We start from the raw sequence: 23,559 nt of genomic DNA, 5'->3' as shown, positions 1-23,559 counted from the left end.
AAAAGTCTACTTAGTTATTATTGAAACAACCTCAGAGTTAATTCAAGATTCAGTGTTGCAGTTTATGTTGTAAAGATTATCACTTGAAATGCTTCAAAGATGTTCAATTAAGGTTCAGATTTTATATCCCATTGCACCTGTCTCCACCACTATCACTTTGCTGCTGTGGCTCTTAAACTTCAGTATGCTCTGAATTGGGCTCAGGAAAATATTGAAGTTGTAACTTTTGGGAATTGCTGCCAGGAGTAAATCAAAGATTAATTAAAAGTATTTTAGAGTAGGATTTCCTTTCTGTCACTGCTTAAAAAAGTGTACATTCTTCTTTTTTTCCAAAATACTTTTTTAAAATTGATTCCTTAGCTTTAGAAATGGTTTCATTTTTCAGATGGACAAAAATGATTTTGTAAATAAAGAAATTAAAAATTGCAAAATCACTACTTAAAAAAATAAATTGCAAAAATCATGCATTTTTTTCTAATCTCTTGAAAGAAAAGCATTTCAAAATATTTCTTTCTTCCTGTCCAGCTTTCTTTCATATATTGCTTTCTAATTCAAATAATATGCAAAGAGAAAAAGCCAACATTGTTTGCCATATGGAAGATGACAAGAATTGTTAATGAAATACTTATGCACCAATATAACAGGTGCTAAAATTAAAAAAAAATAAATTATTTCTTAAAATTATTGCTTGTCTGCTTCTAAAGAATCATTCTTTAATTAACGTTGACCTAACACTGTCATTTTGCAGATGCATATTTGCCATTTTCTTCTTTATTTTGATTTGCCTGATTAGTCTCTGCATCATGTAAAAATTAACCACATTAGATGCCTGTGTTCTGCCATGAATAAGAAGCTAGGAATATATCAAATGGATTAGATAATTCAGCAGACTAATACTTTCAGTAACTTCAGTATAAAGGTTTTGGAGAATCTCTGCACCATACTCTGAAGATACTAAAATTGTATCTCAGAGTTTTGCTTGTTAGCTAGGGGATAGACAGCTGAAGAAACTCAGGAGACATTAACATGGAATAATCTATTCAATACAACTGGCCTATTGTTAATGTAGTTAATGTATTTCCTTGATGTGAAAAATTTTAGATGCAGTGGAGATAACATAGATATTCATTCATTCTCAGATATGCATTTATTATGTCTGAAGACCTCTGAACAGAGACATAGTTCAGAGAGGCAAATGCATAAATTACCAGTCTACTTAGACTGCCAAAAGACAAATTATATATAAAAAAAAAAAGTATTCAAGTTGCCACTTCGTAAAATATCCAAGTGAATGAAGCACCTGAGCAAATTTTGGAATGCCCTGGGCTGAGAGCTGGCAACCAAGCCAAGTGATGAGGTAGTTTCAGCAGTTATTCTAGGTTTTCTGTTTCTTCCTCTCCTAGCATGGCTCCCCTTGGATGGCTTCAGTTAACAAGCTGTGATTTTAGACTTTCAGAAAAAAAAAAAAGATAAAAGATCAAAGAATAAGGACATTTTAATTTTAGTTGCTTAAAAAGTACTGAAATCATTGTTAAAGGGTAAGGACATGAATACTATGTTTAACTAAAGCTTTAGTTAAGGGAACAGCTTTAAAATACAAACCTTCTTATTTTTCCAGTCATGGAATACCCATGAACTTATTTAACTTTAAGGTGGTGTGTCAAGAAGAAAAAAAAAGTGTACATTTTTAGTGCTCCAGAGAGGAAATAGAAGTCACATGTCTTTGCAAAGCTTCAGCTGTTTTGATTAGAGGAAGGTTTCTTTCTAAGGAGGCTGTTAACTACAGGAGTTTAAAATTGCTATTTTAAGATACAGAAATAAAGCAGTTACACCTCAGTGAGCTTTGGCACATGATTTCTGGCTGCTTTTAAAGGGGTGCAGAGGGGTTAATTGGCTTTCTGCAAAAATGCAGAAGAATATGCTGACTGATCCAAGAATTATTTTGAAGACCAGAAAAGGAAATACACATGCACACACACAGTTCGTGGAAGCACTGTCAGCTAAACCAACAACCATTTAAGTTGTGCATTCACAAGATGCCTAAAACCCTGTGAAAATACCATACAAACCTTAGAGGAGGAAAAGACAGCCTGATGAGAGTGGCTTGCTCATTTTATGGCTACACTGAGGGGAAAACTGGGATCCTTCTCCAAAGAAAGCTTGGAAGAGCATGAAAATTTTCTAAGAGATTCTAAGAGAAATATAAAGAGAAAAAAAGCTACTTCATGCAATTTTACAGGTTTGCCTTTTGCAGCAGATACCAGGGATGAGAACCTCTAAGCCTCAGTGACTATGGAGCTGTTTCAGTCAGCCTGAAGGCTTTGGGGTATGAGTTAGGAAGTTTGTCAAAGCTGTTTTCAGTTGCAGATCATGTCAGTCCTAGACCAACCATGTGAATGGGGTCCAGTATGAAACAGCCTTAACAGCAGCTGTAAAAATCTTCTGAGCAGACAGTGAATATGCAGCAAGTCTGGTGACATTCTGTGCATACAAGATTTCTGCACCAGGCTCCAAAACCACCATGATCTTCCCTGACATCGTTGGCCCTACCATCAGTTTGCCATTGCAGAGATAGATTCATCCAGATATACATGCACCAAGGATGTCTGCTACTCTTGCCACAGTGAAAGGGAAAAAGGGCAATGCCAATGGTGGCTTCTCTCTCCCACAAGAACAGAGACTGAGGCAGCATCCTTGTCATTCCAGTAACATTAAGAGCACACAGTGCATCACTTTGACACTCAAGTCCAATAAGCATATCTTTCTTGGGTTTATCTAAGTTCATCACCAGTTCTGCTCTCTGCACTTCTATAAGCTCATTGCTTCATACTGGCACTGTTTTTCTATCCACCCTGTCTGATGCCATCCATCAAACATGCAACAGAGACACTTCTTGGTTTCAAGTCTTTCCTTTACACTCATTTTAAAGCCAGCAAGGGGTGGCCAGGCCTCATGATTCCTGCTTCAAATTTTGCAGTTTACTCCAAATAAGATGGCAGTAAACTTCTGAACATGCCCTTCAGCGACAGACTTTGCTGCAGAAAGGTCTGCACCCATTTCAGACTGTGAGTGAAAGCAGATTTCAGATATTTGGTCTCCCATGAACAAAATCATCATCATTTATAGTCCCCTGGCAAAGCTGAGTCAATGTGCACAGCTGAGGGCTAGAAATGCATGAAGGCAGATTATGGCACTTGATCAGGGTTAGAGAAATGTAACACAATCATATGATACCAAGGCAGGCTTAAAAAAGTTGTAACCAGAAAATAATACATTTAATTAGACCTACAGAGTGAAGACACTGGTTGATTAAAGATTAAAGATTAAAGAACTGAGTCAACACTTAATTTCTACTTAATTTTTATGGAAATTTTGCTGAATAGTGAAATTACTTCAAGAAAGGCATAAAAAGAAAAGAAAATAACAGAATAAAGCAGATATATAAACAATAGGTAAATCCACAGTCTGGCCCTCTTAGGGAATCTCAGGGATATTTTTCACCCTTCTTTTGGCAAGAAAATATTTCTCTCATTATGCAGGGCAACACTGGTACTTTACTGTCCCTAATTTCTTACCAGTTAGTGTGCCTGACTGCCCAGAGAAGAAAACATGTTAATTTAAAAACTAAAACTCAGGCCAATTTCTTTTTGCTTCTGCTACCATATCTAAAGAGATGGATATACTGCATTTTGCAAAGTTCACAAAGGACTGGTATCACTACTGCTATTAATTTCAGACAGCTACTATAATGACAAGTATAAATGTCCTGGGAGAAAAGGATGCTGCCAGCATGAAATATTATATTTGAAAATCTTTTTGAGATTGACCTGGCTTTCAGTTAGTGACAGCTTTAATCATAATGGAGGCTTTGTGACAGTCTTCAAATTTAAACTACTCATGAGACACACACATTAATCCTGGAGAATAAAGGCTATTAGTCCTGTTTTTCGAAAAAGCTTTCAAATCTGACCAAACTCTTATCTAGCTTAGAAAAAAACATCCTAGAGAACCCTAATAATGGGAAAGATAACCCAGATCATGATTTACAGGAAAACATGAATTTCCTAATGTAGAGTTCTAATCCCACAAAAAAAAAATCCAGTTTCTGTGTCAAGAGCAGTGATTTCACTCCTATTATGAAATTCTACATTTGAAAAAGTATTGCTGTTTCAAATGAATTGCTTATTTCTTCCTTAGTGGTTTCACATTTTGGCCCTCAGCATAACACAGAGTTGTAATTACAGGTTACAAAAAATGTTGTGGGAAGTTCATTCTAAATTTAATAAACCACTATTATTTAAAAATCACCCAAGAAAATGTTTGCATGTCATATACATAACAAAATTTAAAACCTGAATAAATAATGTGACATTAAATCACACCATCTTAAAATTTCTTCATATCATCTAAGGCATTTTGCAGCTTCCTTAAAATAAGTCCTAAACAAAGAGATATAGCTTTGCTTTCAATACAGTTTGAGATTTGCCACTGACTTTAATAAAAGCAGGACTAAAATCTATAAACACAATGTATTCAAACAGAATGAGAGAAGGCAGACATCTAACCATGCAGCTGACTCATCTCAAATAAATGGTATATGGTTTAGAAACTAATCATCATCTGTCTTCACACCCTTTCTTGAAAATAATGGAATTTGAAGGAGTTTTATCCAAATACCACTACTCTGGAAATCATCATGAAAAGTGTTCTGAAGGCATTACATCAGAACACATGCCTGAAAGTTCACAGAAATTTTCTATGGAAGAGACACTGGGCAGCAGCTTTAAGAACAGGCTCAAAATTTAGTAGTTGTCTATTAAATGTAAAGGAGTACAGACCAGAATGCTAGTAAAAATCCCAAAAATTTAAACAAATAAATAATTTTCAATGCAACAATATTGCAATACTTCCGTACATTAACAAGGCAGTGTGCTAAGAAATATTAAATTCAGCAGTATTATTGCATCCTAATGGTTCAGTGGGTAGGATACAAAACTGAAAACTCCTGCATGGAGAGAAAACAGGGAGTTTCATTGACTCTCAAAGGAATCCACACTATCAGGACAAGGAAGGCACATGAATATACAGAGAATTAAAACCCAAATGTTGTTGGGGTTTTTCCTGAATAATTTGAAAAATGAATAAAACTTTTGAAAGCTTTTATAAATTCTATGACACAAATTTTGGCCAGGAAGGAAGTAATTTCTCATCTCCTGATATAGTTTTATGACAGTGACTTTTACAGAAGCACAGAGCAATGGAAAGCAATTGACACAATATAAGCAGATCTGCTGACATAAAATAGAAAGGGTTGTCATTCATAAAATAAAGTGCTGAGTATCTGTTAGCAGTCTGCAGAGATCACTAAGTCACACTGATGTGTGTTGCTAAATGATGGGTAGAAAGAGAATAAATAGGGTATAGGTAGGGGGAGCTTTGTTGTCTGAGTGAGGCAGGATAGAGATGGGATATGGTGGTCCATGCACTTGATGGAAAAGATGCAATGCCACAGCACAGATGATAGTCTGGCTTGAGAACTCTGCCTTCCACTTAATTCTCTTTTATTTCATACACAGAGGAGTGTGTGGGTCATGCTACCCTAGGGTACATTCAAAAACCCTACCATGTGTAAGTTAGAAGACAGATATACACAACAGCATGACATTCCTGATCTTTAACTTCATAGCTCATTCACACCCCTCAGACCACTGGTCTTTTTAGAGTTTCTGGGCATCATAAGTATTTAGGTCCATGGTACAGAATTGCAGAGACCAGTGGCCTGAAATGCTGCAAACCTTTCTTTGAGATATGACGCAGAGAAAATACTGCAGTCCTTTAACAAAAATACGCTCCAAATTGTTTTTGGCAAGAAATTCAAGGCAGTGAATCTGACTACACAATCTCATCTTGATCTAGGCTGTTCAATAGCTTTCAATTCTTTCAGCTATGCCCATCTCATTTTCTGCCTCCTCCTTTTGTTCTAAGCAGCTTCATTACTTTCATTGCTTTACTGTCTTCTACACAGTAGTAGGAGTACAAACGAGGGAAAAAACAAGACCTGTTTCACTGTAATATTTTTCATTTGAGGGCTGCTTTATGTGTTTATGTGAATGAAACTGAAATGTGAATAAAATTGAGTGTGTCTGTTTTATTTTATAAAAAAGTCCTGAAAATAACAGAAGGGATAATTTTCCAGTTGGCATAGCAAGTCAGAGCCAGAGATCTCAGGTTCTCGGATGTGAACCTTCAAACACCTCAGAAAGAATGATTTGCCAAAAGTAGACTCCAATGCCTGTCTGCAAAATCAAATTAACAACAGCAAGGTAAGATCTTTTGCTTTCCTTCAAATTGAAATATTGCAATAACTGGGCATTTTTTAAAGTCTTAACACATATTTCCATTGCATTTGTTAAATAACACTCTTCCTCAACATGCCTTCCTGTGTGGCATATGAGAAACAGGCAAAGACATAAGGGCATATTTGTAACAGATACAGTGGATGGGGCAGTAAAAACACAGGTATTTTCATGTCATCTCAGAAGCAGTACCAACATTGTTCACTGAAATATAAACAGATAACTTTTGTAATAATAATAAAATTTCAAGATGTTTCTATTCTAAAAAACCAAATATTCAAGATGGAATTTCCTCATGTATAACATCTGGTAGAAATAACCACAGAGCTCTTCTGTTGCCATGTAGCATGAATATGTAAAAAAGGTCCAAGAGTTGAGTCTCTTGCACAATCAGCTCCTGAAGCAGTAGGATCAAGACAAGGACCAACAGTCAAATTGAGCTTCACAAACATTTTTCCTGTTAAAAGTGACTGGCTGGTGAAGCACCATAGCATCATTCTTTACTAATGACTCCATTTATAAAATGAAGAAATATCCCAACATCCCAGTAAAACACCAGATAAAAAAGAAGTTTGCAAGGGTACTTTATCTAATAAAAACAATCTTCCACCCCCAGCCAAAGCAGTTGGCAACTTCAAGGATTTTTATAATTTAAATATTCCACAGGCAGTATAATTTCAAATTCATTTTTAAAATATAACATTACTCTGGTTTTGCAGCAACAGGACTCTAGCAAGTTATTTAAAGTTTCTGCACTCTGTGTTGCTCTTAAGTAACAGGCATATAATGTGTTTGGGTTTTTTTTCTGTGTATCTATATATATAGAAAGTGAAGAAATCAGTAATATAGCAGCTATTAGGCATCTGTAAATTATACAATATATATTCTAGGATGGCAGATTCTACCACTGCTCTAGTCCAATACACAGTTGAATAAAACCAATTTTTTTATTAAGAATAATTATATTGTTTTACAGCAGCAAGTATCAGATTTAGCTAAGTAAATTTACTTTTGTGTTTGTTTGTTGGAAATGAACAATAGCTTAGCTATGCAAGACCTGACCTTCAAGACTGGAAACAAAAAAGCACCAACAGCTTGGGGTGTTCATGCTGGTCTCAAAACATCCTGAAGATATAAGGATGTGGCATCTTTTGTTTTAGTGAAGAGCTGGCAGTTAATATCCAAAGCAAAAGCCCTAATAGGCATGTTCTTTCATATTACCTAAACTGAAGGCAAATGATGACCTTGCCTTAGGGCATGAGTAACATTCTTTTTTCCTAAGATGTAAATAGAAATAGTATTGCCAGTTTAACTTTCCAGAAGAGAATGATCAGTAACTGCTGAAAACCTTCCCAGTCTACACGTGTGGAGTAAAGTAGGTCAGGAAGCAGTGAATGGCAAAGCCTTTCAGAAAAGCTTCCCGCAAGTGAAATGTGTGGGAAGGAAAGAAGTGGGCCTGTGATTTCTCATCCGTTCAGCCTTTCAAATGTGTAGGCTGCTGTTTAAGGTAGAACTGAGACAAACAGCTAGTTAGACATCAACTTCATAGCTATGTTCCTTTTGAAGACCAGTTCTCAAATCAAAACCAAGGATAAGAAAACAGGAATAGCTGCTCACAGAACCAAGACAACCAAGGTCACCCCTTTTGTCTTCTCCTTCAGTCAACATGAAAGAAAGAGGGCATAATCACAAGGGACCCATGCCAGTGGCCCTCACTTTGTGCTCCCTCCTAGGTACATCAAACTGTGGCATCACAGCTTCCTTCTGGCTAACTGACTGAGGGTGTTGGCTGCAGCTGGCTGGCCTGAGCTGCATCCCACCACTGTGCTGCTTCTTCCTGTCAGACCAACAGAGAGACAGAAGAGTCTGTGGCACTGCACTTCCCCTACAGATTTACAGTCCAACAGGATGCTGTTAAAAAGCACACTGGCCTACTACAAGATATTTTGATCTCAGTACTCTAACACACTTTTCTGTTTGAGCTTGTACATGCCTTGATTTCCGTCAGCCTGGAGTAACCTCAGAGCTGCTCTAGAGCTTGATGAGCCAGGAGCTTGCTGGAGACCAGGATGTCATGATGGGGAGAGATTAGGTTTTCCTATGGAAAAGTAGTTCTGCAGAAGAGAGAAAACCTTCCCTTTATTCATCCACATCACAAGGCGACTGAAAAAACAAAAATTATGTCTCTTGGCTTCTTACTACCTCAGCCTATACAAGTGCAAGATTCCCCAGTTATTATGACATCCCAAACATGCAAAAAGTTTCATTTTTTCTTTTCCATAGATAAAAGACATACACCTCCTCCACTGCACCATTCGAGATTAAAAGGAGGTTTTGGGGAAGTTCTAACATTATTTCTTGTCATCCACTCAGCTGTGCAACTTTTCCTTTTGGATTTAAGCTTCATTTGAGGGATGGCTTCCTTTTTTTCTTTTAAGGATAAAAGGTGTTCAGAGATAAATAAAAATACAAAAATCCTCTTAGAAAAATACTGTCAAGGCTGGCCAAAGTCCAATTAGATAGAGAGCCATTTTCTGCCCTTCCTTGAATCAGAGAAACTATATTAATACGGAAAGATTTTCTCTTGAAAGATGCAAATGCCTTTTAGTCACTAGGCCACGTTTTGTTTTGTGCTCATCTCTGTTCTTTATGATCCCTCCCAGGCTGCTCATTCAAATTATCCAGTGGAACAGCAAGACTATTAAAATTCTGGAGTTTTCTATGTCCTCCAAATCTTGCTGGCTCAGAAAACCTCTCCGCACACAGGCAAAACAAAAGCCAAATATAAAGCACACATCTGTTGGGTCTTAGGAAAAATCAGTTTCTCCTGTTGCTATTCTTGTGTCCTCCTTGGACAGTAAATTCTAAATTAAGTAGCCACTACATGAAAATTAAAACAAGTTCTAAGAGCTACAGAAAACAACAGGCTTAAAGTGATACTGCTTATAGAGTGAATGCTATGGTGTTAGTGACCTGGAATACCTGGGATCTCTCTTGGTTCTGTCTAGATAAACTCTGTGATCCTGGACATGTCTCTTCTTATTCTGGTGATAGTTCTCCCACCCTTAGCAAACCTTCTAACAAAGTCCCATCCCATGACAAATTTGCACAGGGTCCAGTCCAGCAGTTACATCTCTGCAAAATGCTGGCCATCATCTCTGATTGAAAAATTCAGGCATCTGCTTTCAAAGTACCTAAGTCAGACTTCATTTTTTTTGCTCCTGATGATGTGATAGTGAGAGAACTAAGGTATTTTTTTAACAGTGGCATAAAGGAGTGGAAGACTGGGCTGAAACAAGGAGATCCTAGCAGGTTCCTCACAGGAGGAATTCTTCAAGCAAGCTCCAGTGCACTGCTGTGTCTCCCACACAGTAGGCATGACAGGGAATGAAAGAAGATATAAGAAATCAAGAAAGAATGCATGAATTTCAAAAAGTCTGACCAGAACCTCTGACACTGAATGGATGAGATTTATCAAGTGTCAGTGTAGTCAGTGGGCTGCATGTTACCGGATGCTGTCAAACTGGGGCTATTGTTTTGACGAGCTTAGGCCAGTGTAAATAGATTGAATGTGTATCATTGTTTCTCTCCAGGGAGCTGAGGACCTGACCTGACCCGACCAGACCAGAAAAAGAGCTGTAAGGAGAATGTAACCCTCAAAGAATGTATTAATTCCATTGATTTAAATGCATTACATAGGCACACCTTTGCACACACATAAGACCAGATTCCTCACTTTTCCAAATGGTAAATGCTGTAGCTGCACTTACATAAAGCAAGCATAACTGGAAATCAGAAGAACCAAACTGCTCAATTTACAGTTGCATTTATTTTTGCTGACTTCCTTGAAAGCAAAGCAGCTCCTGTCAGACTGTTCTCGGGTCATAGATGTTATATAAATAGGTTAGTATGCGCCAGTCAGTGGGCAGTCTGTGGCTGCCATCTGGTGGGTAAATGTAAAAATTGCATAAGGAAAATAAATTTTCGATCATGCTTTTTAAAACCACATTTTTTAAAGGATATGTGTGTATTATCGGTTTCTTTTATTTCTGGGTTAGTAACATGTAGGAGATATTCCAAGAGTCATTATTCACATATGCAAGTTCTCAACAATTGTCCTATTTTACTCTTTTGCTTCCATAAATCAGCAATTGTTTTGTTCTCCCTCTCTGTCTCTCATGTAACTTATGCTCTGATTAAGAGCTCTAAAAATACTTGACATTTAAAGCTCTAAAATGTAGTTGCATGTAGAAAAGCAAGAGATTATCATATGGTCCTCATCCTTTGTCTAGGAGAACACCAGCTCTGCAAGCACATCCCTGGATCCTATAGAATCTAAACAGTATTGTCAGTCAATAACAGAAGGTGTTGGTTGGTTGTGATGTCCTGGAGGCTCATATTGAGACAGTCAAGAGCACCAGAAGAGGAAAAGATATGCACATTGTGAAGCAGTCTAATGACTGAGGTTTCATGCTACTCAGGATGCAATTCTATGAAATTTATATAGGATAGATTGTTCGCTTTCATCAAAACCCTTTCAAATTAGCACTGTTCCATTCATATTTTCAAAATAGCATTAATTCTCCCCAGATTCCCTGTTTCTATGCTGTCTTTTCAAATAAATTTGGCTTGCTCCAACAGAAGAACAAGCTGCCATTGGAAACATTTCATTTTTAACCCCTTTCTGTAGGACTCTGAAGGATTCACCCTGGGGTTCAGAATGTAGAACACAATTTCTCCAAGGACTCAGTGAAATACTGTAAGTAAGTCTGACTGCCTTTATTTAAACTCTTCAGATGATGGAGAAATGGTTACACATTTTGATAAAATACCCATGTAAAGCCTTCAGTCAAATATGTATGGTTACAATGCCATATTTCACAGGCATCCCTATATGCATAGCACCAGACCCACCTGAGGATGCAGGTGTGCCCCTAAAGCACAAATTAATAATACAGAACATGAAATATCACATATGTTCCACATATGAAAACTAATGTCATTTTATTCCAATGATCACATTTATAGATTGGGATGCTAAATGTAGTGTACCTTCACAGCTCCTTCTTAGCAACTAAGAAATATCCAGTAAGTTCTCATCAACTTCTATATTTTTAGTAGCCTTTTAGTAAGCAAACCTAAAGTCTGCATCAATTTCATTGACCATCATCACCTGCTGATGGGACTTACTGAACTGGTGGCCATACATACCTACTGCCCTACATCTTTTCACTTCAGTCTTTCACTTTCCATGGAGGTGCAGGAAATGTGTTTGGTTTGCATTTCTCACATCTGTGAAGAGATCTTTTTTTCATGATAATGATATTCAGCAGCAAAACCAGACCTGATCTCTCATGCCTGCCATTAACACAGAAGGAAAAAAAACCAGATAGGCATGGCAGATCTCAGAGTCACTGTTTTTTACCTCATACTTGAAGGTTCAGAGTTAAATGTAATTTTAATTGAACCACAGGAGTGTAGGAATTATTGTTATCTCCTAACAAGAGAAGAAGGAAAGGCATTTACAACTGAAGTAAGTAATCTCATAGTGAGTGAGGGAAGAAGTGGACCCCATAGAACCAATTTCATTCACCCTGAAAGCTTCCAGAATCTCATTTCAGTCAATTTAGTTTAGTGCTTGTTTCAAGCTCCACTAGAATGATGCATTTTCAACATAAAAAGGCTCAGCATAAGAGGGTTTTCCTTACACTGCTGTGTAGGACAGCCAAAGTGACTGAATTCTTGAAGCGAATTTCTTTCTGAAAACAATATCAAATTCACTGATTGAACATGGAAAAACAGATGTTAGCACTTCCTTTTCACATAGAGTTTCAGAGAACTGATGACTTCTCTTTAGAGGTCAGGGCAGGAGAATGCATTTTTCCCCTTACCCTGCAGGACTTTCACAAGAGGTTTTTTAAAGAGTTGTTTATTTCTTGCCTTGCCTTTCTTCAGCTTCTGTCTTTAATCTGAACTCTGTCCTTTGCTCACATTTTTTTTTTCCTACAGCTGCATATACTTTTATTGCTCTCCCAATTGCTTTTTTTTATCAAGAGGTTGAGTGCACTTCAATTTGTCCTTCACACGGTGATCACAAAAAGTTCAGGAGTCTGATTTACTTGTGTATCAATCCAATTTCATGCTGGTGCAGTTTCTTTTTAAGAAGACTAGAGAATAAGACTGCTGTGGTTCAGGCCAACACTACAGATTTGTATGCAGTACTGAAAATCATTCAAGTATTTAGGTGTCTTTTTGGGAGAGAGTTCCCAGGCCACTGGGATATTCCTCAAGGAACGACAGTGCTTGAAATATGCAGACAAATGGAGAGGAAGAAAATCCTCCCCAGTTTTTACTGACAGTGGAAATTATGATATTTTCATAATATCATAATATATAGTCTGTGGAACTTCCTCTGGTAGCATTTAATTTTTCTACATGCACACAGTGCATAACTATCTTTGTCAAAACTATTTGCCTTTGCAATAGCAGCAGTTGCCCATACAAAGGATTAGTTAGCTCATCATCTGGAAGAAGATTGGAGATATAAGGAATACTACTGTCTGTCTTTGGAATACTGTAGTCTTGTGGCCAGGACACAGGGCTGGGAAATCAGAGAACTTTGTGTCTACTACAATGACCTCAGATAAGTCAGAAAGACTCTGCACTTCAGACTCTGTAAGGATTAAAAGAAGTATCATGCAAGGTTTTTCAAACAATGCAGGAAAAATGGTGCTAAGGCCAAATATTCTAATTTCTCTGTATAATAAAAGGAATAAAAAGAAATAAAGGAACATGAAACCTTAAACCACAGAATTATCCTGAATAGGGCAAAAATTGAAATAGACCTTGTAAACTTCTTGTGCAAGTACTTATTTCTTACATCTGACCACAAAAATCCCACTGAGAATTATTAGGCTCTCATTTCTGAGAAAATAAAATTCACAACAGGAAACTGTTAAAAAAATAAGCTTCATATTTTGCATTACGATGTAATCACACAACAAACACAAATATCCATAACAGCGGTACCTATTTTTAACTTGTTTTTAAAAGTTGAAGTCACTATGTCTTGTTCACCAACAGAATTGAAATGGTTTCCTGCTTCTGTCTACATATACTAAATCTCTTCCAGCTGCAATAAAAAATCTTAAAGAATAAGCAGCTAGGAGAGACAAATAGCCAAAATGCATACAACAGCGATAATCACAGCAACAAAACTATTCTGTAAAATTCCAAGAATACATGCTGGCTAACTGTGACTCACTGCCAATAAGGAGGGTTATTTAACAGGTACTACAATTTAAGTCTGTGCAAATAAGCACAGAAAAAACCCTCTTTTCTTTTGCTCCTGTAGCATGAAAAAGCTAGAATATTTGTAGGCTTCAGAGCACTCCAGTGAAGCTTTAAGGAAAGCAAAAATGGTCAGGATGCTCATCTTAAGGCAGCTGCAACATGACTAAACTGCACTTTATTCATTTCTCAGAGAGGCACATATTTTGATATTAGCTATGCTCTAACATTTGAGAGCATTTCCATGCATACATTATTCTTTTCCATTCTCCTTGTTTTCTACATTGTCACCCCAATCTCTGGCGCAAAAACAAGAAGCAAATGCACTTTCTGTACTTCCAATATGGGAGAGATCAGTGTTGTGGGAAGGCAAAAGCTGAACACAGACACAGAAGAGTTTCTGTATATTTCTGTAAAAACTTCTGAAGCCGTAAAATGATGCAAGGCAACTCAGCCATGGTGGAGTCGATTGTGCAGTAACAACAAGCCATTTCTGTTCTCATGGTGCCATTAACACAGGGCACCTTGAGCTGGTGCAACATTCTGATGCTAGAAAAGGGGCAGATACTCCCTGGATCACGTTTTGTCTCATATGAAGCGCTGTCTGACTCCTCCACATATCAAATCAACACCATAATCCAGCAGTAAATTGAAGTTGATAGTAGTAAGTACTGTACCATAGTGATGAAACCTAAAGAATCCATTCATAAGCAGTCCAGTGAGTATGACAACTGGAAGAGAACTGAGTTGTGAAGCCAACAGCAGTACTAACAGCAACAGCTCTTCATTCAATAGGAAAAGCTTTTAAATCAGCACAGCACCTTCCTATCTTGCAGCACTGAGGTTTCTGTTAGAACTGGCTACAACTGAGAATTTCCTCCCCTCTTTCCATGTTTAGCTCAGATCCTTATGGGCCTTTACGCTAGCTCACGGTACCTTCTTCTTCCTTCTTTCACAGTGAACTACCCCAAAATGTTGGACTATTTGAAAAACCAAACTCCCTTCTGCAAACAGATGGATATTTACTTCTATGACCTTTGTAGAAGTTAGTGTTTCAGCATTTCATTAGGAAGCCCCAGAAGATGGGAGCACAATTATTTCAGACACAATAACAAGTATCACCATTCAATACAGAAGGAAGTCAACAAAAGAGTGCACCTGAACAGGTAGTTACTATGGCAAATTCATCACCCTTTCCTTTAGGCTGTAAAGACTGAATCCCTTGGAAATCTTTAATAGCTAGAAGAGGAGGAAAGAGGATACAAAAAGAACCCAGAGAGGAAAGGAGGATAAAATTAATGAGCCTTTACAGAAGAAAAGCAGCTCTGCCCTGCTGCTTTTTTGATAGTCACCAGAGTCATAGCAGAAGGTGTCTTATCACAGCAAATACCCCACAGATCTCTAAGCTAACAGCATAGGGTCAAGGCACAAACCTAACAAGGCAGGTAAAAAACTCGACTACCAAGAATTCAAGGAGGTAAGAGAAATAAGGACAGACTTTTTTAGTAGGGTCTGTGCTGATAGGACAAATGGAAATTATTTTAAACTAAATGAGGGTAGATTCAGACTAGATACAAGGAAGAATTTCTTTACTATGAAGGTAAAACACTGGAACAGGTTGCTCAGGAAGACTGTGGATGTCCCATGCTTGGATAGACTAAGGCAAGCTGATGTAACATTCTGAGCAACCTGGTCTAGTTGAAGGTGTCACTACCCACGGCAGGGTGGTTGGATGAGATGGACTTCAGAGGTCTCTTACAGTCCAAACTAGTCTGTGAACCTATGATTCTAGGACTGCCTCGTGTTTTAATTAAGCACGGAATCAGGATGCTGATTTCTCTACACAGATGCCTGTAAGGAGAAAAATATTAAGCAAGCTCACATTTTCTTTCCAGTACATTGCCATGTGTGGCACCTTGCAGAATGGGATGTTTCAGAAGCACTGTAGTGACTTGTGAAAATCAAAAGCAGCATGGTTTCTAGGCATCTTCAAAGTTTTATCTATGTACTTTCTAATGCAAATACAATGAGAAGAGTATACAGTGTGAGAAAGGAAAACATGAGTTATAAACCTACTTATTATTTGCATGCCCTATATGAATAAAGTGTGAAATTGATATTTTGAATTGTTTGAAAATATGAAGCTAGAATAAAGTGCAAGAAAAGGTTTCTAGGTGAAAAGTCTAGGTTTCATTTCATGCTCTTCTATTGACATTTTACAACAATATATGCAATTCATTTCACTCATGAAGTATATAACAATGACTTCTATCCAAACCAAAATTTAATTAGTGATTGTTTCTATAGCCCAATAGAGACTTGGAATGCAGTAATTTGTTGGGTTTTTTTGTTTTTGTTTTTGTTTTTTTTAAGGAAATGATTTAATCCTACAGAACCCCTGGGAAAGAGGCAAGTGTTTTTATTTTACTATCTGTTCCTTAAATTTTTGACAGCGAAACATAGACTTTAGCATTTACAAAGCAGCCCACATCTTAATCCACAAGCATTAAAATTAGAGTCTCATAAGAAAACATTAGAAGGGACCCCAGAAGGTCAACTCAGACCAACTCCTACTCAAAACAGAGCTAGGATCCAAGTTAGATCAGGTTGCACAGGGCTTTGTTCAGGTGTTTGGAGAAGCTCCAAGATTTTTTATACCACATCTTTGGGCAGCCTGTTTGAGTGCTCCCATGCTGAAGACCCTGTAATAATGAAACTTCTAGTTGTTTAAAGAAGGCTTGACCCATTTTCTCAGTTTGACAGAGCAGTCAGTAGCAGATGTCCCCTATGATGTCTCCTTGCTGGCCTCCCCTTGGACCCTGACATAATTCCACAGCAGAATTCCATGCATTTAAGAATCTTCTTTTCATTCACTTTCTCGAAGTTAAAACTGTATCAAAGACTGGCAGCTACAAGAAAACACACCTTTATTTGACAGGTTATAAAGGCTGGCCTTGGACACCACAGTAATGTTACCTCCACACTAAACTGGCTGTTCCTTCAGTGGGTAGTAAATGACGTAGCTACTTCCACCTTCTCTGTTTTCTTCCCTAAACAAAAGAATTTGGAACTTCCTAACTCAATCATCTGTCAAAATAGCTTTGTGAATCAGAGTAATGAAAGGCTACTGCAAAAACCATCACTGAGACAACTTGTCCCCACTCTTCTTAAATCCCAAATCTGAGCAAACTCAGAAGCACAGAATTAGCAGGTATATGAAGAAACCTCACCACAAATATTTCCAAGTGTTATGTGCAGTAAATTATGGCGACAACATTTTCACATGCTGAAGGGCTAACAAAGAATAGAGTTATGGAGTGGGTATATAAAAACAAAGTAACACAGAAGTTGAACTTATTGTATCCATGTTTGAACAACACCTGAACATACCAGCAGGTTCCTTAACAACTTCAAGAAAAGATGCTACCATTGGTTGCAGCTGGGACTAAGAAAAACAGTGTAATAATAAATAAGTGGATAATCCTAACCAAAACACTGACTAAACTTTGCATCTCAAAACTCAGCAAGTCTGTTTCTTCAAGCAGATGTATTGAAAAACTTTCATACATTCCTTGAATCTCAGATATAAGAAAAAAAATATTTCTAGTACTTTGATTACTAGAAGATTTTTCACAGAAACAGAAGAAGAATTAACTTTTCCTACTTTTGGCTTAGTGAAATGGCTTTGCCTACAAAGTGACCTATATGATTCTGTATAGAACAAGCATAAAATTTAATGCATTTATCACAACTGCCATTTACTCTTGAATAAATTTTTTCTATGACCTTTGCCTGCTGCTATTGTAGTAGTGTTTAAAGTTCATAATGTGCTGCCCAAGTTGCAAGCACACTGGAAAAAAACTACATATAAAACATCTCAAAGCAGTAATTCAGAACTTCTAAGTGGTGTGGGCAGGTCAGTTCATTTTAGAGTAATAAACAACACCAAACTTTTAACAATATTCCCATCTCAATTGCCTCACTTCTCCTTTCCATCTTATTACACTTGAAAAAGTGTGGCCATAAACCACTGGGATTGATTAAATCCCTCTAGAATACTAATCAAGAGATATGTTTTTGTTCAGTGCCTGGTCCCACAGTGCTTCATTAACCTAATTTCCAAGTGCCTCAAAAAACAATTAACTGATCCAGCAGCTCTCCCAAAGATGTTTTATGCCCAAAGGTCCCCTGGCCAAATTAATCTTTCTCAGAATACCAGAAGACATGTTCATTCTTCAGTCTACTTAACACTGCCTTGGTTTCATCATCCACCACTGAATAGCAGAGGGGTAACAAATACAGGCACATTGTGCAGGTACAGGAAGGGGAATGAAAGTAAACAACAGGGCAGAAGTAAAACCATCCACCATGCACACTTCCAAATTTATGATCCCTATATATTATAGGGGAAAGCTGGGGATTCCAGAATGTTTTATACAACTGTCAGTAAGCTGATGGCAACTTGTCAGGCATCTGAGTTTGACTTGACAATGTGATGGAGTACCCTGCCCAGAGTATCAGAAGCAGGGCTTCTACACAGCAGAGTCAGACTGCATACAATAGTCCTGGAGACGGGACCAATATCACAAATATATTTATTTATTTATTTGTTTGTTTATTTATTTATTAGCTTCTGGTTGGTCATTTACAGGGGTTTTTTTGGTCTCTTAGAAAATTTCAAAGCATGTTACTATTGTGTTATTGATGTACCATTTTTAGAAGCAAACACTTCTGCTTTCCACAGTAGCTCTCTAGTGTTCTTCTATCAAGATTTCCTGGTGTGATAGGTTCTTAGGTTCTGCAGATGAGGCAAGACAAAGTCCAATGTCTGGAATTCATCCTAGGTTCAGGTTTTGTCTGCATCAGCAAATAGCATGGCACAGTAGGAGCAGTGAGTGCACAGTCCTTGCACTGCTGCTGAGTACAGACTGCCTGTACTGTATGTGGACACAGGTACAGCACAACTTCAGACTTTTTGTGTCAAATGTCAGCTGTCTCCCTAGCAGACACCCAAGCAAGGGTTCTGAGGATTAAAATCCATGCAGAGCTGGTGAGGTTGCCTCTTCAGGCAAAGTTCCACTCTCTTCATTGCCTGAAAGGTACATACTCCTCCCAGTTATGAACTCTGAACTGAATTTTTCCAAAATCATGCAGTGATAATTTTAAGAGGTGGAAAAAAAAGACACCAACAAAGTCAGAAGTGGACAAAGTTTCAGCCTTGCCCTCAAATTGGCAAGTGAGTGTACTCACTCTCTTTGGGGCTGTGCCTCCATAAAATAGAAGGAAACACAGGGCATGGAGATACATATAGCCAACCCACCCTCGCAGCAGCACATATCTCTCTGAAGAGCCTTAATAGCCTGTCAGAGTCTGTCAGGTATTGGAGTAAAATGTTTCTTAAAGTGTATATTTTAAAACATTGACGTTTTACATTTCTTCCTCCTCAGATTTGCTCTGCTGACGTTGCCAGCTCTGGTGAGTGGCCTGTGGAGGATGCTGTGGCATGACACAGTGTAAGAAATCCATGGCAAACCAAGTGTGGAAGTCATCGCTCTTAATTCTCACTGCCCTTTGTAGTAAACAAAAAGAACTGTGTGCCCAGGTGGCCAAAAAGGCCAACCACATCCTGGCCTGTATCAGTAATAGTGTGGCCAACAGGAGAGGGAAGGAATCATCTCCCTGTCCTCAATACTGTCCTCAAACCTTGAATCCTGTGTCCAGTTCTGGGCCACTCCATTCAGGAGGGACATTCCAGTATCCAGAGTAGTTCAATGAAGCTGGTGAAGGCTCTGGAGTGTGTGTCCTATGAGGATCAGCTGAGGGAGCTCAGGGGGGACCTTTTCAATCTCTACAACTGCTTATGAGGAGGCTGCAGCCAGGCGGGCATCGGCCTCTTCTCCCAGGCCACCAAGAACAGAACAAGAGGGCATAATCTCAAGCTGTGCCAGGGGAGGTTCAGTCTGGACACTAAGAAAAGTTTCTTTGGAGAAGGAGTGATTAGACATTGGAATGGGCCCAAGGACGTGGTGTAGTCACCATCACCATCCTTGGAGATGTTAAAGGAAGGACTGGATGTGGTGCTTGGTTCCATGGTCTCGTTGCTGTGCTGGTGTTCAGTCATAGGTTGGACTCAGAGGTCTTTTCCAGCCTATTTGATTCAGTGTCTCTGCGAAACACGGGGCGGCGGGATACGGCAGGGCTGTGGCGGAGGAGCAGGCTGGAGCTCAGCCCGGCGGCAGGCGGGGCCGGGCGGGCCGGCGGGAGGGCCTTACCCCGGCGGGGAGAGCGGGGCCGGCCCGCCCGGCCTCAGGCGGGAGCCGCGGGCCCGGGGCAGCCATGGGGACGTGGCTCGGCGGCCGCTCGGAGTCGGCCGGCCCCAGGGCAGCCGGCGGCCGCTTCTGGGCTGTCGTCCTGGGAGCAGCGGCAGGGCTCTTCCTCCTCGGGTTCCTCATCGGTACAGTGCGGACTAACCCTCCTTCGCATCGGGGGCTCGTCCAGCCGGGGGACGGGGCTCAGGGCCGGGGTGGCGGGAGAAGCGGGCGGGTTTCCAGCGCCCGGGAGTTTGTGGCAAGGGTGCCCGAGGTGAGTCCGTGCTCAGCCGGCCGGCACCGCGCTCCGTGCCTCCCTCCCTTCACAGCGGGTAGTCACTGACCCTCGCTGGGATGTCCAGCTCCTCCGCTGGAACAGGGTTTTCGTGGCTTTGCCTTGTTTTTCTATTTAGTTTTTGTTAAAGTAAGTAGGAATAAAATAGTGTCGTGGGCAAGAGAAAGGGGCGCTGGGTTTGTGAGGAGGGGACGAAGGATATACCTACCCCTAGACCCTTCTGCCTTGAGACAGCACCGGCCACAGCCAGAGAGGCAGGAATGTGAACATGGGGCTGGAGGGGCACGGGCAGGAGGGGAGAAATAGCCTTTCAGTGTCTCACCTGCTCCTCGTCCCAAGCAGGCAGGACTGAGGGTCGCCGCCACAAGAGATTCCCCCTCCCTACCTTCCTTTTGGTTTCACATATGAATCATGACCAGCTTACAGAAGGAAGGAAAACAATAGAGCCCCTTGTATTTTGCAATGCCATTTGGTGTGCACTTGGGATTGGTGCCATTGGGAAGCCCCGACTGAATTCCTCTCTCATGTGGAGCCTTTCTCTGTGCCAGTAACCAGTGCCTCACTGGTGCCAGCTTGTTACCCTCTTGAACCCACTGGTTCTCTCATTCACACTACCCATATAGCTGCTCTGGTACATGCACTGAACGTGTCCAGTCTGACTTAAAAATGAATGTCAGGAACACTTCTCTTTCTAGCCAGCTGTTCCTCTCATCATTTAATCTGGTAGTGCTTGCTCAGAAAGGGAAGGATTCCAGAAAGGAGCCAGAGAGTGAGAAAGAAGTTCCAAGACATAGGTTCCTGAAAAAGTGTGCCTGTGTATCTGTGCATTTTTTATAAAGCTGCTGCCTTGTTATTGAGGTAACTATATGGGCTGACAGCATGATGTTCTGGTGCTCAAGGAAGATAGATAATTCTCCTTAACATCTACAGAAAAATAACTGATGAATAAGATAGTATTTTATATCACTCAGCATTTACCTAGACAAATAAATTCTCTTGCCATTTGTGGGACTAATACTGCCATGACTTTGCAGCCTGCATTAGGTGGTATCTGCTTATATGTGCTGAAATAAAAACAGTTCTAAAATGTAAAACAGTGAAAATCTTGTGGTAAGACCAAAGAGAAGTGGTGTGTGTCATGGGAATATTGCTCTGATATTTTTACTTTTGTATTTTCATGTGTTGTACAGGCTGGTTTGCAAAACCTACAGATAAGAAGACATCTCTGAGTACTCATGAGGACATGAGGACAGCATTTATGGCTGAAATGAAAGCAGAAAACATCAAGCAGTTTCTTTAGTAAGCAGTGTGTAGACTAATCAGTTCAGACAAGAAAAAAACCTTCAAGTGGGAGCCAGCCCAATGATCACAGAATCATAGAATTGGTTGGAAGGGACCTTAAAGATCCTCTGGTTCTAACTCACCTGCCATGGGCAGGGACACCTTCCACTAGAGCAGGTTTCTCAGAGCTCTGTCCAACCTGGCCTTGAACACTTCCAGGACTGGGGGGTCCACATCTTCTCTGTGCAACCTATGCCAGTGCCTCACCACCCTCACAGTAAAGAATTTCTTCCTAATATCCAATCTAAACCTGACTTCTTTCAGTTTAAAGCCATTATCCCTTATTGTATGACTAAATGCCCTTGAAAAATGCCCCTCTCCAGCCTTGTAAGCCCCCTTCAGATACTGGGAAGTGCTATAAGGTCTCAGAGCCTTCTCCTTGAGCAGCCACAAGTCTCTCAGCCTTTCTTCTCAGAAGAGATGCTCCAGCCCTCTGATCGTTTTCATGGCCTCCTCTGGGACTTGTTCCATCAAATCCTTGTATTTCTTGTATTGGGTCTCAGAGCTGAGCAAAGCACTTCAGCTGGGGTCTCGTGAAGCAGAGCAGAGGGGCAGAATCACCTCTCTGACTTGTTAGCCATGCTTCAAACTGTTCAAAACAATGTAACATGACAATATAGGTATTTTAAAGTTTATTAAAATTTAATCAATGTAATAAGTATTTCTAATTTAGTAACTTAGAAGCTTTAACTGCAAGTACTTCTACTTAATTTGTTTGTTTTAGGAAACTTGTAAATGGACTATTTTTCTTTTAAGAGAGTGTAGTATTTGTTAAAATCTTAAATTTATTCCAGTCAGTAATAGGCCACAAGTTATTATATTATTTATTGATAGGAATTTAATTTCAGTATAAAGAAAGTGCATCCACTATTTTATGAATGATCAACAAATTTAGATTAGCCTCATACTCCCAGTCTGATTACATAGCATGGAGTTGTGCAAAACGAAGTTACTAAAAGACAATTTTCAGTTTATAGGATTGTGGCAATCTCACTGTTTTAGTTTTAAGTGTATTTGTCATGAACTATTGCAGATAAATTAGCTGGAAAGTGTGGTTTCTTTACTACGTAGCAGTCATGTACTGGACTATAACATACACATTCCAAACCAAAGATTTAGGAGTTTTTAGACTCTTACCCTGAGTGTTGGCTCCGGGAAAGTCAACTATTGTTAAACACCTTTGTGAAAGGACCTTCCTGCCCTCTAAACTCCCTGCCTCTATGTAAGCAGAAAGCATTGTACCTCATTTGCTGTCATGTGGCCAGTCCTGCAGTGAAATACAGCAGATGTTTAGTCACTGCTCAGAACTACCAGTACAGGCAATCAGATTAGAAGAGAAAATGAAGAAAAACACATTCAGTTAAATGGGAGTGTAACACAGGGAAATGTTATTGCATAAATCAACTTCTAACTAAAATGTGCTACTTAAACACTTGTAACTCCTATAGAAAGCAATCATTCTTGCTCACAATAACACATAAGTGTGCTCTTGGTTCGGTATATGTCATCCAGAAGATGATGCTATCACTATAACAGTGACTTTTAGTGCAATATTAGATTTTGGAATGATCAGAGGAACGTGGTTTTATCCAGCAGCATTTGGCTGCTAAAGATGTTGTCTAGTTTGGAGAAAAGGAGGCTGAGGGGAAACCTCATTACTCCCTACAGCTTCCTAAGGAGGGGACATGGCAAGAGAGGTGCTCATTTTCTCTCCCTGGTATCCAGTGATAGGATGCATAGGAATAGTTCAAAGCTACACCAGAGAAAGTTCAGACTGGACATGAGGAAGCATTTCTTTATCAAGAGGATGTTTAGATTTGAAACAGGCATTTTAGAGAGGTGGTCAATCGCCAAAAGCTTGTCAGAAGACATTTAGACAATGTCCTTAACAACATGCTTTAACATGGTCTGCCCTGCCATGGTCAGGCAGTGGGACTAGATGATTGTTGTAGATCTCTTACAAGCAAAC

General features: G+C 39.4%; 1 protein-coding gene across 1 annotated transcript in view; it reads left to right on the top strand.

Annotated features, from left to right (window-relative positions):
- The first annotated feature begins 19,965 nt into the window (after positions 1-19,965).
- The window catches only part of LOC107211745 (putative N-acetylated-alpha-linked acidic dipeptidase), a 28,614-nt gene continuing 25,020 nt past the window's right edge, over positions 19,966-23,559 (top strand). The window contains exons 1-2 of the mRNA XM_015644157.3: positions 19,966-20,100; positions 21,440-21,548. Of these exons, the coding sequence (XP_015499643.1) occupies positions 19,983-20,100; positions 21,440-21,548 (227 nt within the window). The 5' untranslated portion in view covers positions 19,966-19,982. The remainder of the gene's footprint in view (positions 20,101-21,439; positions 21,549-23,559) is intronic.

The sequence above is a fragment of the Parus major genome, chromosome 1 (genome assembly GCF_001522545.3).
Source record: "Parus major isolate Abel chromosome 1, Parus_major1.1, whole genome shotgun sequence".
Taxonomy (NCBI): Eukaryota; Metazoa; Chordata; class Aves; order Passeriformes; family Paridae; genus Parus; species Parus major.
This window is presented reverse-complemented; position numbering and strand designations above follow the sequence as displayed.